The 14,609-nt window shown below is 48.2% G+C and overlaps 1 protein-coding gene across 1 annotated transcript; it reads right to left on the minus strand.

Annotated features, from left to right (window-relative positions):
- Positions 1–6,419: 6,419 nt before the first annotated feature.
- LOC123091564 (probable serine/threonine-protein kinase PBL8) lies at positions 6,420–11,035 on the minus strand. The gene is made up of 6 exons (XM_044513095.1): positions 10,629–11,035; positions 9,404–9,738; positions 8,678–8,813; positions 7,618–7,754; positions 7,383–7,506; positions 6,420–7,189 (listed from the first exon to the last, which is right to left on the minus strand). The coding sequence occupies exons 1-6, from the start codon at positions 10,681–10,683 to the stop codon at positions 6,744–6,746; spliced, it is 1,233 nt and encodes a 410-aa protein (XP_044369030.1). The 5' UTR covers positions 10,684–11,035; the 3' UTR covers positions 6,420–6,743.
- Positions 11,036–14,609: the final 3,574 nt, after the last annotated feature.

The raw sequence follows: 14,609 nt of genomic DNA on the forward strand, positions 1-14,609 counted from the left end.
TTGCTTTTGTGTGAACAGTCAAAAACCGAGAGAAGCTACTTCCACACAAAACAGTTGAAGCTCTATCTAACTTTTATTTAAGTTTGACCAACTCTATGAAAAACCTATATAAAATTCTACAATATATGAAAACCACGAGGCGGAAGACCCAGGCGCCGCCCCCGCATCACCCGCATTTGGCAACTCGGGGGAAAACACCGGCCACCTTCGCCCGCCCCCCTCTTCTCTGCCTCACGCCGTGCCGCCGTCGGATAGCCGGCCGGTGAAGCTGCACCGCGCTCTGGTATCGTGGCGGCGGGCGTTTCCCCCCTCACATCGTCATACCTTCGTCCCGAGTGACGCCGGCGGCAGCTCCTCGAGCGCTTCGGTCCTGCGACCAGTGTCGCGCGGGTGCTCTTGTGGACGTGATGGGCACGGGCTGCTCTCCACCACTACGGATCTAGTCGGCGTGCTTTGATCCATGTGCAGGCACCGCGTTGCGATGATATGGCGGCCGGGCTCGGCTCCGGCGTATCGCGCGGGCATCCGACGTGCCCGCTGCTCTTTGCCGGATGCCGGCGGAGGTGGTGGCCATGGATCTCGGTTATCGTCAGATCTGACATCGGCTACGGTGGTGCGATTAGGGGACTGACGGCGTCGGGTAGGCACCCTGGTGTTGCTGATGGTGGCTAGCCAGGCGGCGGCAGGCTAGTTCGGGGCGGCGTGGGGGCCTATTGCCGTGAATAAAGGTGGCGGTCCTCGTGCTCTGCTTGCATCACAACAACGTTCGGCATGATCGCCCCCATCTGGTCATTGACGGGTTCCGAAACTGTTAACAGTGGTCTTGCCCAGGAGATCTGGATCGGACAGTATCCGGTCGTGCATGTCCAGATCAGCCTACGAGGTTCTGAGGGGGCATCACGAAGCTCTGGAGTTTGTTGATACCATGGGGCATGTCGGCCTCTCGATTTCCATGGAATAGACGGCGATGGAGAAGGTCATGGTGGCTGAGATCGGAGGATCAGTTAGTCGAACAGTGCCTTGGTGGCGATGGAGTCAACCAGGTGTTTGATAACTCTTAGAAGCAGCACTGATAAGTCGGGACGATAGCATTGCAGTATTTCATTTTTGGTGGTGCTCTTTGGGTGCTGAGTCGTGACTTTCAGGGTGAAAACCTAAGGTCTGACCTTCATTGGTTGTGCATGGCAATTGCCTTGCTGAAGGAATTGTTTTGAGAGTTCGGACTACCTTCAAGGTGAAAACCTTAGATCTTGGATTGGGCAACGACGGCGCTTGTGCGCTGTTCCCTTCTTGAAGGCGTTGCTTTTGGAGACCTCTTATGTTTTTTGGGTGTTGTATTTGTTGGTGGTTGGTGTGCTACTGCTGAGAGGAGTTGATCGTTGTGGCGGGGCCTTTGTTTTTCCTTTTTTTTCTTTGGTTGTGTGCATCCTGGATGTCTTGTGACATCTTGTAGGTGCAGAGACTGGGTATAATTGGTATCTTTGCGATATTAATATATTCCCTTTTTAAAAAAAATGAAAATGTATTTTACAATGAATCGAATGAAGAAAATTTGGTGTGTAGATGTTAATATATTTTAATATAAGCTTCTTTCTTTTGCGGGAAAACTTTCAATCTATTCATCTGTTGGGGAACGTAGTAATTTCAAAAAAAATCCTACGCACACGCAAGATCATGGTGATGCACAGCAACGAGAGGGGAGAGTGTTGTCCATGTACCCTCGTAGACCGAAAGCGGAAGCATTAGCACAACGCGGTTAATGTAGTCGTACGTCTTCACGATCCGACCGATCAAGTACCAAATGTACGGCACCTCCGAGTTCAGCACACGTTCAGCTCGATGACGCCCCACGAACTCCGATCCAGTAGAGATTTGCGGGAGAGTTCCGTCAGCACGACGGCGTGATGATGATGTCGATGATGCTACCGACGCAGGGGTTCGCCTAAGCACCGCTACGTACCGAGGTGGAATATGGTGGGGGGGCATCGCACACGGCTAAGAGATCAATGATCAATTGTTGTGTATAGAGATGCCCCCTGCCCTCGAATATAAAGGAGCAAGGGGGGAGGCGGCCGGCCTAGGAGGAGGGCGCGCCAAGGGGGGAGTCCTACTCCCACCAGGAGTAGGACTCCTCCTTTCCTTGTTGGAGTAGGAGAGGGGGAGGAGGGGAGAGAGAGGAAGGAAAAGGGGGGCGCCCCCCCCCCTTGTCCAATTCGGACTAGAGGGGGAGGGGGCACGCAGCTTGCCCTGGCCGCCCCTCCTCTTCTCCACTAGGGCCCATGAGGCCTAATAACCCCCCCTGGGGGCGGGGGGGTTCCGGTAACCCCCCGGTACTCCGGTATATGCCCGAAACCCTCCGAAACTATTCCGGTGTCCGAGTATAGTCATCCAATATGTCGATCTTTACGTCTCGACCATTTTGAGACTCCTCGTTATGTCCTTGATCATATCCGGGACTCTGAACTACCTTCGGTACATCAAAACACAAAAACTCATAATACCGATCGCCACCAAACTTTAAGCGTGCGGACCCTATGGGTTCGAGAACTATGTAGACATGACCGAGACACGTTTCCGGTCAATAACCAATAGAGGAACCTGGATGCTCATATTGGCTCCTACATATTCTACGAAAATCTTTATCGGTCAAACCGCATAACAACATACGTTGTTCCCTTTGTCATCGGTATGTTACTTGCCCGACATTCGATCGTCGGTATCTCAATACATAGTTCAATCTCGTTACCGGCAAGTCTCTTTACTCGTTATGTAATGCATCATCCCGCAACTAACTCATTAGTCACATTGCTTGCAAGGCTTATAGTGATGTGCATTACCGAGAGGGCCCAAAGATACCTCTCCGACAATCGGAGTGATAAATCCTAATCGAAATACGCCAACTCAACAAGTGCCTTCGGAGACACCTGTAGAGCTCCTTTATAATCACCAGTTATGTTGTGACGTTTGGTAGCACATAAAGTGTTCCTCCGATAAACGAGAGTTGCATAATCTCATAGTCATAGGAATATGTATAAGTCATGAAGAAAGCAATAGCAACATACTAAACGATCAAGTGCTAAGCTAACGGGATGGATCAAGTCAATCACATCATTCTCCTAATGATGTGATCCCGTTAATCAAATGAAAACTTATGTCTACGGCTAGGAAACACAACCATCTTTGATCAACGAGCTAGTCAAGTAGAGGCATACTAGTGACACTATGTTTGTCTATGTATTCACACATGTATTATGTTTCCGGTTAATACAATTCTAGCATGAATAATAAACATTTATCATGATATGAGGAAATAAATAATAACTTTATTATTTCCTCTAGGGCATATTTCCTTCATTATCTTCAATCATGGCAGTACAACGAACACCAGAAATAAAAATTACATCCAGATCCGTAGACCATCTAGCGACGACTACAAGCACTGAAGCGAGCCGAAGGCACGCCGCCGTCATCATCCCTCCATCGCCGGAGTCGGGCACAACTTATTGTAGTAGACAGTAAAGCTTAATGGAAACGTAATGAAGTTTCATTTAGGACAAACCTAGAACTTCAATTACTTTAACCAGAAGGAACCTCCCAAAAAAAATTGAGATTGAAGGTGTCCTTTCTTTTAAAGCTGTGTTTCTGATGGCTTCGATCAATTAAAAAGGTAGAAAAGAGTTGACCGATTAATTTACAGAACAAAAAATGGCATATCGGTTGACTTCAGTACTCACAAGACCCACATACACCGCCAAGAAGAGGACACTATTAAGGTTGCCTACAATGTCATCGTCGTCACTTCTCCCGAACAAGCGACTCCGACTTCATCGTGGACAACCTATCAAGACCCCACCAAGCAAATGTCACATGAAATCTGTCGGCCTATGCCAAAGAGCCAACCAAAAGCCCAGAGGACTAAGCAACTCCCGTTTTTGCCGACAAGCTTCCCATGATAAAGTCGCAATCCTTGCATTGACCTAGTCCAACGGACCAACCGGAGAGCGTCGCCAACCAAACCAACCTTCATTGGTCATTCTTGCCATAGTGCTAGAAACAACAAAGACACCCAACAAGCCCCTTGAAACAATGGCATCAGAGCATCTCCAGCCGCGCCCCCAACACGGCCCCCCAGGCGATTTTTTCGCGCCGGCGCCGAAAAAACGGCCCAGTCGCGCCCCCAGGAGCCCGTTTTTGCCGGCTTGGGCCGAAATCAGCGCCGGCAGACCTAGACCAAACCCAGCGCGCTAGGGGGGCGCCCGGGGGCGCCGGGGCAAGCGGTTTTGGCACTAAAGAGCCGCGGGCCTGCCGAGTCAGCGACACGCGCCTCGTCGTCATCAGAACGCCTCGGTTTCCCGCGTGGAATCAATGGCAAGGTTGCCACCGGTCAGCCTTGCCATTGATTCCTCACGGGCAGCGCGTCACGGGCGGCACGGCGACGCCTTCCCTCCCACCACGCGTACACACGACGCAGGCTATATAAGCCGGTGGCCTCCCTCGCCTCTGGCCACACCACACCAGCCCACAACCGCCGCCGGGCTCTCCCTCCCTCCCCCCCCCCGTGCGCCGCCGCTTCTTCCCTCCCTCTCCCTCTCTCCCAAGCCCGATGGCCGCGCGATTCCTTGGCGATGCGGCGACGACCAATGGCTTCGGCCGCCGCTCGCTCCACGAGTGGGAGGCGTGGCTACTCTTCGAGGCGAACATCCCGGCAATACCGGACATGCGCGTCGGGCCGACGGGGTGGAGGCTTAGCAACGGGGGTGTGCCCATTCCCCCGGTGCCCGACGTCGAGGCGCGCTCCGCCTACTTCGCCGCCGAGGTGGACCGCGTGCGAGCCTCCCTGACAGAGGAGCAGCGCACCCTCCCCCAGTACGACGCCGACAACCACGCGTCGTGGGCAGCGTACTTCCAGCACCGCCAGGAGCAAAGGCTGGCGTTCACCAATGCGGCGTCGGTGGTGGGCGGCGTCAAGAACAGCGAGGGGTGCCGCGTATGGTGGGGCACCCCCAGCCGCACGCTCCAGGACGTGCTGGAGCACCTCGAGGGCGACAACGACCCGCCGCTGGCATACCCTGCCGCGGCGGCCGCCCCGGTCCACCGCCGGCGCGCCGGGCAATGGATGCCCAGGAGGTTCGGCTCCTCCTCAACTTCCTCCTTCCACTCCTCCTCCCGTTCTTCTTCCCACTCCTCCGGCTCACCGGCTGTGTTCGGCGTCAAGGCCGAGCCCGCAGCGGAGACGCCGCTCGTGCGCCGGCATCTTCATAAATGAGGGCGGCCGGTGCGCCTCCTCCTCGGCTCCTTCGCGCTTCGTCAAACCGAAGCGGAGCGAGGGCTTGCGACCGTGAAAACGGAGCCGGGGCTCCCCGCCGTGAAGACGAAGCATGACGCCGGGGAGCTCGACGAGGCGGCGGTCCTGAAATGGGGGCGCGGTGACTGGCTGCAGATGGAGATGGAGCGCAAGTGTCGCGCCCTAGAGCACTTCGAACATCGGCGCCGGGGCCGCGGCGAAGGAGGCGTCGTCGTCCTCGACGACAGCGATGACGATGACGCGCCGCCACCGCCACCGGTCCACCATGGCGGCGTCGGGCAGGGGTCCAGCAGGGGCGGCCGCGTCAAGGAGGAGAAGGCCGCCGCCGCCGACGGCGAGGATGGCGGCGACTGCGGCGACTTCGTCGCGCTCAGCGACTTCTTCGGTCCGTAATTGTAGTTTCAGCCTTTTTTAAAATAAATTTGCTATGTAAAATGTCGAACATGTCTAATATATGCCCAGTTTGCCGAATTTTAGCCGAACTTTGCCAAACACTTTTTTTTAACACAAACGGCGTCTGGGAGCGACCCTGGGGTCGGCGACTGGGAACCCACTCGTCCCCAGACCGATTTTTTGCGCCGGCTCGCCCCCTGACGGCGATTTTACGCGCTCGCTGAGGGGCCAACGGCTGGAGATGCTCTCAGGAGGACACGCAGCGACCCAACTTTGCTCACAATCCTCATTGTTGCCACACAGATCTCCTCAGCCGGCCAACTCCAAATACGAAGCCTCCAAAGGAGGGAAACGGTGCCAAAAGGGTCGCGATCGTCCGATCCAGGAACCTAGATTTGAAGTTTCCCTCGAAGCATACAGGAGGGAAGGCCAACCCAACACCACCAAACGCCGGCCAGACCAACCTGAAGAGGCGTTGCTGCCAACGTTCGCCGCAGGGCTTCGCCTTCTCCGGCGACGGTGAGAGAGGGAGGGTGGAGATGAGGGGTTGGCGGCGGCGCTTTAGGTTTCCGACTCAGGGACACTGCCCTAGCAAGCAGAGATCAAGGTGTCCTCATCATTGTAGCATGAGAATGTGTAGCATGCACAATCTGAAGAAACAGAAAACTTATGAAGCCATTCCACATACTAATTCACTCCCTGGAAAGGAAGTTTCACTTCATAAAGTAAAGTTGACCTCCATTTCACCATATCAACATAAGAGCTCAGCAGTTCATTTCTAGGGCTAAACCCTGCTGGTTTTCGGCAAGGGCTCACTCTGTCTTATCAGCACCACATAAGACCACAGTGAGAAAACTAGAGGGCCTTACAAGCAGCAGCAGCAGCAGCACGCGGATCAGATTTACAAACCATGCAAAACAAGAAAATACGCACGGCACAAGTGCACCCACACACACCCACGAAACGCGCAATCCACGGCTTGCAAATTTATAACTGAACCTATTTCCTTTAACTCCAGGCAACATGAACGAAGGAGGCTCGGCTCTCACCGCACCCTGCACGCCGGGACGGCAGCCGGGGCGCATTTCGGGTTTGGGATGGCCCTGTAGTGGACATTGTTCCCCGTTAGCCTACGGTGAATCCTGTAGTCAGGGACATGGATGGACTGAAAGCTTGCATCGCTGCCCTGCAACTGCAGTGGCTCAAGGGTCTCCACCACGTCGCTCATCAACGGCCTCGCCTTGGGGTTCTGGCTCAGGCAGTAGTATGCCAGGCTGCAAGCCTTGTGAGCTGCTCTGACTGAGTACTGCCCCTCCAGCCTCGGGTCGATGATCTGGAGAAGCCTCCTCTTGTCATTCAGCTTGGGGCAGGCCCAGTCCACCAAGCTGTGCTCCCTGCTGGACCGTGACTTGTCGATGGACTTGCGCCCTGTGAGCAGCTCCAGAAGGACGACGCCAAAGCTGTAGACGTCGCTTCTAGCAGTCAAGTGGCCTGCTCATATTAGGCAGATACATGCAAACAATTCACCGTCAGATTCTGCTAATGATACTCCTATGTCGAGCAAATGATGTGTGGTTTCAGCTCATGCAGTAGAAATGGTACTTCTGTGACTGGACAAAATGGAATCGGTGTCTTCTAAGAAAATTAGTTACTCCAAAGGAAATTTACAAAATGAGGACAGTACCGGTCATCACATATTCAGGGGCAGCATAACCATATGTTCCCATCACTCTCGTCGATACATGGGTCTCATCACCTTCTGGTCCAGCTTTTGCCAGGCCAAAGTCAGACAGCTTGGCAGTATAATCCTGTGTCAATTCAAATCAAAGATAAATGTCATTATGTGAATCATATAATTATTCCTGATGGTTATGCGTAGAACTGAAAACAAACAAGGCATGCGCAAGTAATCACTCAACAGAGTCTAGCAGAATGTTCGAGGTCTTGAAATCTCTGTAGATAACAGGCCTTTGAGCATTGTGGAGGCAAGCCAACCCTTTGGCAGCTCCCAAAGCTATAGACATCCTAGTAGCCCAGGGTAAAGGGGATGCTGTCTCTGACAGAGAAGAAAAAAACAAGATATGTGGTTAGCAAAATTTCTTTCCTAACCAATACAAGTTTACTCCAACACATAAGTACAAATATAGTTGATTAGTATAGTGCATATGCCTTAACTAATCAATATATGCATATAGTTTCATTTATAAATGCACCAAAATAATGCAAACTTCCACCGTAACATGCAGAAGGAATGCATAACAACGGGTGGGGCAAAATATGATGATGCTTGTATCTCATAATGATAATATTTACAGGTCCTAGATTCAGACTCCAATTGGGAACCAGAAAGACTGCCAAGTGCCACCCAATTGGCTTACCATCCACAACCAAGCAAACCAGAATGTTTAAGTGAAGACTTGTTCAAGTTGCTAAACTATGAGGAAGTCAGAAAAGTTGGGATGATTAACATGTCAGTTTTAACAAGATTGTAGAAACTAGTACAACTTTCCCCAACTACAAGTATTTTGGTAGAGGGAGTATATATCTCCTAAGTACAATTTCCAACAATAGTACATTCAAATAACAGACCAAATTGTACTCAGTTCAAAAACAAAAGATACCATTTACTGGATAATCTCTGGGGTGAAAATTTTAAGCCCTACAAAGTTTAGGTTGAAATGAAATTTTGCCTGAATTAATCCCGCTACTAATCATTTGCAAAATAGTACAAAGTTGATAGAAGATGCCAAGGCACCTACTTTAGATCCCGGCAGAAAGAAAGAACATGTCTAGCTATATGGCAGACAAAGAGGTGTTGCACCGACAATGCTTAGTTGAAAAGCACATAAATTTTATTGAGCATTTTATGATCAGCTTAAGGTTTTCTTATCAGTGAAGATGGCATTCAAGAAAAGAGAGGCGAGAAAATGAGTAAACATATTGTGCGAGAGAAGTTGCTAACAGTAAGAGAAGTATTACTTCGAAATAAATGATTTTCTAGACTTCCTCGAAACATGAACTCGTAGACAAGCAGCCGGTGATCATCTTCACAGCAATATCCAATCAACTTTACTAGATTTGGATGCCTTAGCTGCCCCAGGAAATTAACCTCGGTCTGACCACGAAACAGAGAATGAGTTAACAACGAAACATATTGACAACTCATTAGCAAAATGAGAACTTCAGCAAAGTACTGACTTAACAGGGTAATGACAGTATGCAAAAATAATAATTCCGAAACAAGTTTAATAGCATTATCTTAGCAGTCATTCACATTAACATACGAAGTTAAGTCTCTTTGATTGGTGATATTGCTTGTCTCAGCACACCAAGTACATAATTATGTCAATTACACGAGATAGATACTAATGACCTTTACCATCTTATCAACTTCCCACATTTTGATCATAATGGATACCCAGCATAAAGTGTTTTTACTACAATTTAAACTCACCAAGGGTTATTCAGATTAAGTAATCAAATTTTGTATATAGTCCTCAATGTGTGTTTTCATTGCAAGGATGCTTATTAGACACATGAGCATGACTGCATGAACCACAGATACATAGCATCTGCAGATTTCACAAGACTGCATGCATAACTAGGATATATCAAAGTTCTGGTATAAGTATAAAATTTATGGATGTCCATGCACACAATAAACACTATAGATCGTGGAAAATACTGAACAATTTGGTGACTCACAAGCCATTCCCTGTGTCCTTGATGTCCATCTTTGTTGAGCACCTTGACAGCAACAGGCAGCGATTTCAGGCCAACCCGGACATTCTCGTCTATATAACCCTTGTAAACAGTCCCAAAGCCTCCTTCACCAAGAACATAAGCGGCACGAAAGCTCTTTGTGATTGTTTCAAGCTCAAACAATGTGAAGGCAATCACATTGTTGTATATGGAAATGTCCTTGGTATCTTCAATCTTGCCAGGCGTTGAAGGATCACTTATGTCTGAAAAGGTCCGGTTGTGCTTCCTATCTGCAAGAGCATTCTTGGCAGAATGTTGCAGCAAGTGCAGCTGCTGAACTGAAGACATGTCATAGCAACAACAAGAGTGAGAAATAAAGACAGGTTTGCAAGGTGTTATTATACATGTATGAAAAGAAAGTTCACAAGAAATTTTAATAGACAGTATAAGTTTTACACGAGCAAGGGTAAACATGTTAGGACCAGTGGACCAGATCTACTGCAAGGTTGCAGGCAATAAACCGAAAAACAATCTTCAAATTGCTCACACGATTCAAGTAGGTACTACTAGTACAAGAGATTATGTTAATTCAACTTGCAGGATCATGATTTTATTCTGCAGAAAACCGAAGAGAGTAAACACTGGGGTGGGGGCACCCCAACTGCAGATGGCAAGGAGATGTCCCTAATGAAGCCAATCAAGCAGAATTCATGATGCGAAAAACAAGGGGATAGGATAAAAGAAAGCACAGGAGAAGGGCAGCTCAACAAGCAAATGCATCAAAGAGGAAATCACAGGTCAGCGGTCTACAAATATATAATCAGTACAGTAAAAGAAGAAACTTGAAGGAAGACCCAAGGAGATGAAGGCTTCCACCAAAAAGGATGGAACTTGAGCAAATGCATACGCTAAGACCAAATCTCTGCTGAAGAAGAAGAAGAAGAAGAAGAAGAAGAAGAAGAAGAAAGACAAAAATGTAGAGCAGATAAAAATTCATCCGAGCAGCCCCTGGAAAAAAAAGTCGAACTAAATTCGCTACCAAAATCACCAATCCGAATAACCAAGAAGGAACTTCTGGCAAATTCCGCACCGACAAAGAGATCCCATGAACTTGCATGCAATTGGAACCCACCAGCCCGAGATCCCGGCAACTACCAGCCCCCAACCGCCCTAGAAAACAGAAATCTCCAACAAACAGAAAGGCAACCGGCCAGGCAGAGGCCCGCACCTTGCGCGTGCGCGGCGACGACGGCATTCTCCTCCCGCGTGCCGCAGTTGCCCATCGCCTCCTCCTCGCCTCCTCGCCGGCGTCTTCTTCCTTGCGGTGTGGGTCGGTGCGCTGGTGGGAGAGGTAGCCCAGCCTCTCATTCTTGGCGGGGGCCGACAGCCGGCCTCATGCGGTCATGCCACCCGCGAATGCGCCTCCTAGTTCCCCCTCCTCCTCGAAGCAGTGAGCTGTGCGTGCGTGCGGCGTACGAGGAGAACAAGGTGTGAGGCAAAGCAGGCAAGCAAAGCCGGCAGCGCAACCGTGGGCGAGATGGAGACGGCGAGGAGTGAGTGAGGAAAGACTCTTCTTGTTGTTCTTGGCTTGGGTCGTCGTCTCCTGAGCGAGTGAGATGCGTCGTGACTCGTGAGAAAGCGCGACGCCTCCTTAAAAAGTGCAGTAGTGCTCCCTTTCACTCCACAATGCCTTTGCCACAAAGAAACCCCAGTTCTAGATTATTCGATTCTTTGAATTTCCACCAAAAGATCACGACTTTCACCAAATTTACAGTCTTAAGGTAAAACTTAATACCGACATTTTCAGTCCTAGTTTTTCGGTGATGTTATGTGACAGGCGTCAGCTGGAAAGAGGGTAGAGCGAATATATTTTTCTGACAGTTTTAGTTGCCACGTGAGATCAAACGGTGATAGTTTTAAAGAAAAAAAAATTATGTTGTTCTCAAGAAATTGTCAACCCCCGTACAATGAAAATTGTCATCTAAACGTTCGCAAATGCCACCCCTTCCAGCGAACGTTTGCTAGCTAAAAGAGTCCTTAATTTTTCATACATTATGTCTATTGTACTCCATCATTCTCTCCTTCTCGGAGAAATACCAACGCAACTCACAAGTAGCAGGCCGGGGGCGGAGTCGTGGTCGGAGCTGTCGCGGCCAGGGACGGCGGAGGCAGGCTGCTCTCCCGGTGGTAGCTGGATATTCGGGAAGATCTTGAACAGTGTTAGCCCGGAGGCACAAGATGGGCATCTAGCCATCCGGCGTAGATCGGACAGTACAAAAAGCGTGTGACCCCAATTTAGTTTTCAGTCAACTGACGTGTGACCAGTCTCGCACCTTAGTGTTAATCTCTTAGGGTATTTCTTCAGATCAGAGATATGTGTCATTTTTAATATTGTGTGTTTTCTGCATTTTCAGCCACACCATATTCCTTCTCACCGGAGCTGCTCCAACAAGCGAAGCATACACCAGAAGGGAGCTATAGTCACCACTCAAGAGTTCCCTGCCTCGAATGTGCCTACCCGACATAGACAGCCACAACAACCGCAGTGCCATTGACAAATCAGCAGATAATGCTCACTCTTATGGAGGGCGACCAGATAGGTTGTAACCTCATCTTACTTGTGTGCAACATTAATGGCTTCATTATTCATCTAAGCATGGAAAATAGATTATCACATGTCACTGTACATTTATGTTAATCTCTTAAGAGTCTTACTTCAGATAAGAGACTTGTTCAGGAGTTAACATTGTTCCATAGTTATCATCCACCAGCCAATGCTATCCCACAGGCTGGTGATTATACCACTTCTAGTATTACCTATGTTGTTGTTCTTTAATATTTTTGTGTGTCATCTAGTTAATCTCGAGTACAAACAATACATATTCTGTAGCTATCATATGCACTCTTTTTAGTTTTTGAGACATGTTGCTGCTAGTTAAGTTCAGTCCTACTATTTAAGTTGCCTCCTACAGGAACTCATTACATATCTCACTACTAGTTGTCTTCCATGCATGTAAGATATAATTGCACACATTGATATTGAATATCGAAACAAATCCACTAGAAGAACCTCACGGAGCAATGTAACGGCCAACAAACTCGACGTCAATGATATCCAATATGATGGAACAGTTAAATGTAGTTCTTCAGAAGAGTTGCAGAAAGATGATGAATCCTATTCACCCCACAAGGTCCTTGCTCTAACTTGGCCTGTGGTATGGGTAGCACCATGCATATAATGTCTTGCAGTGCATCTACTCTGTTGCAATGCCATGTGCTTAGCCTGCTGACCGTACATGTAAATGTGTCATGCCTTCCTGTTTTTATTACCTATTCCATTCATGATAACATGTTTTCAAATTCAAGTACGGTCATTCTACTCTGTCGCGATGCCATCTGCTTAGTTTGGACATCATGCTTCTGAATATCTCATGCATTGTTATTCATCAGTATCTACTCCATCTGTCTACCATACCATATTTTTTACATTGAAGTGTTGTTCTACTAGTCCGTTGCAATGCCATCTTAGTTTCACCATCATACACACGTATGTTGCCTTCCTGTTTTTTTGTACCTATTCCAGCTGTCATACAGTTTTACATTCAACTAATGTTTCTTTTACTCTGTTATCCTGCTGTATCCCTACCTCTTATATCATACTCCCTCCATCCGGATTACATGTCGTAGAAATGGATAAAAATGGATGTATCTAGAACTGAAATACGCCTAGACACACCCATTTATTTCCGGATGGAGGGAATACATGTCAATATGTCATGCCTTTCTATTCTTCAGTACCTATTCCATCTCTCTGCCGTAACATGTTTTATAATTGAAGCACCATTCTTCTATATAAGGCATGCAAGGGGAAGACAACTATGTTAGAATCTAAAGGGCTACAAACAAGGTCTTTACAAAAGATCGAAACGCCAGGAGATAGTAAACCAACTCCAGTGTTCATAGATACTGGTCCAACATAGAGAAACCCAACTCCTCCAGATAATAACCAGATTCCGGTGGCCAAAGAACTAGTCCGCTCCAGTCCAGCAAAAATATGTCAACTCCTTTCTAAGAAGCGTGTGCATATCCTCGCATCATGAAATTTTATAGCATTCAGATCGTATTTTCTACATGTTTCTTATGCATATCAATTTTAGAAAATATGCTTAAAAGATAGAAGACGTTCTAAACTGGGATCATGTTTGAGCAAAGTATCTTGTGGGAATTATTTGTGCTCCAATGCTGGTGTAAGTACCTGTTGTATATCACTATATTTTTACATCAACATGTATTTTGTTAATCGTCGTGAATCCAACCTTCAATACTGTCGGTGTACAGAAGTAGGGGTCTTACTTTATACCCCTTTACCTGTGCATGGTCAGTCAGAGCCACGGTGTAGGATCGAAAGTATGTCTAGAGGGGGGGGTGATTAGACTACTTGACCAAATAAAAATCTAGCCTTTTCCCAATTTTAGTTCTTGGCAGATTTTAGCAACTTAGCACGATTCAAGCAAGCATGCAAAGAGTATATGAGCAGCGGAAAGTAAAGCATGCAACTTGCAAGAATGTAAAGGGAAGGGTTTGGCGAGTGCAAACACAATAGGAGACACGGATGTTTTTGTCGTGGTTCCGATAGGTGGTGCTATCGTACATCCACGTTGATGGAGACTTCAACCCACGAAGGGTAACGGCTGTGCGAGTCCACGAAGGGCTCCACCCACGAAGGGTCCATGAAGAAGCAACCTTGTCTATCCCACCATGGTCGTCGCCCACGAAGGACTTGCCTCACTAGGGTAGATCTTCATGAAGTAGGCGATCTCCTTGCCCTTACAAACTCCTTGGTTGAACTCCACAATCTTGTCGGAGGCTCCCAAGTGACACCTAGACAATCTAGGAGACACCACTCTCCAAGAAGTAACAAATGGTGTGTTGATGATGAACTCCTTGCTCTTGTGCTTCAAATGATAGTCTCCCCAACACTCAACTCTCTCTCATAGGATTTGGATTTGGTGGAAAGATGATTTGAGTGGAAAGCAACTTGGGGAAGGCTAGAGATCAAGATTCATATGGTAGGAATGGAATATCTTGGCCTCAACACAAGTGTAGGTGGTTCTCTCCCAAAAAATGTATGTTGGAAGTGTAGGCATGTTCTGATGGCTCTCTCCACGAATGAAGAGTGGGTGGAGGGGTATATATAGCCTCCACACAA

Source organism: Triticum aestivum, chromosome 4B (genome assembly GCF_018294505.1).
Source record: "Triticum aestivum cultivar Chinese Spring chromosome 4B, IWGSC CS RefSeq v2.1, whole genome shotgun sequence".
NCBI lineage: Eukaryota > Viridiplantae > Streptophyta > Magnoliopsida > Poales > Poaceae > Triticum > Triticum aestivum.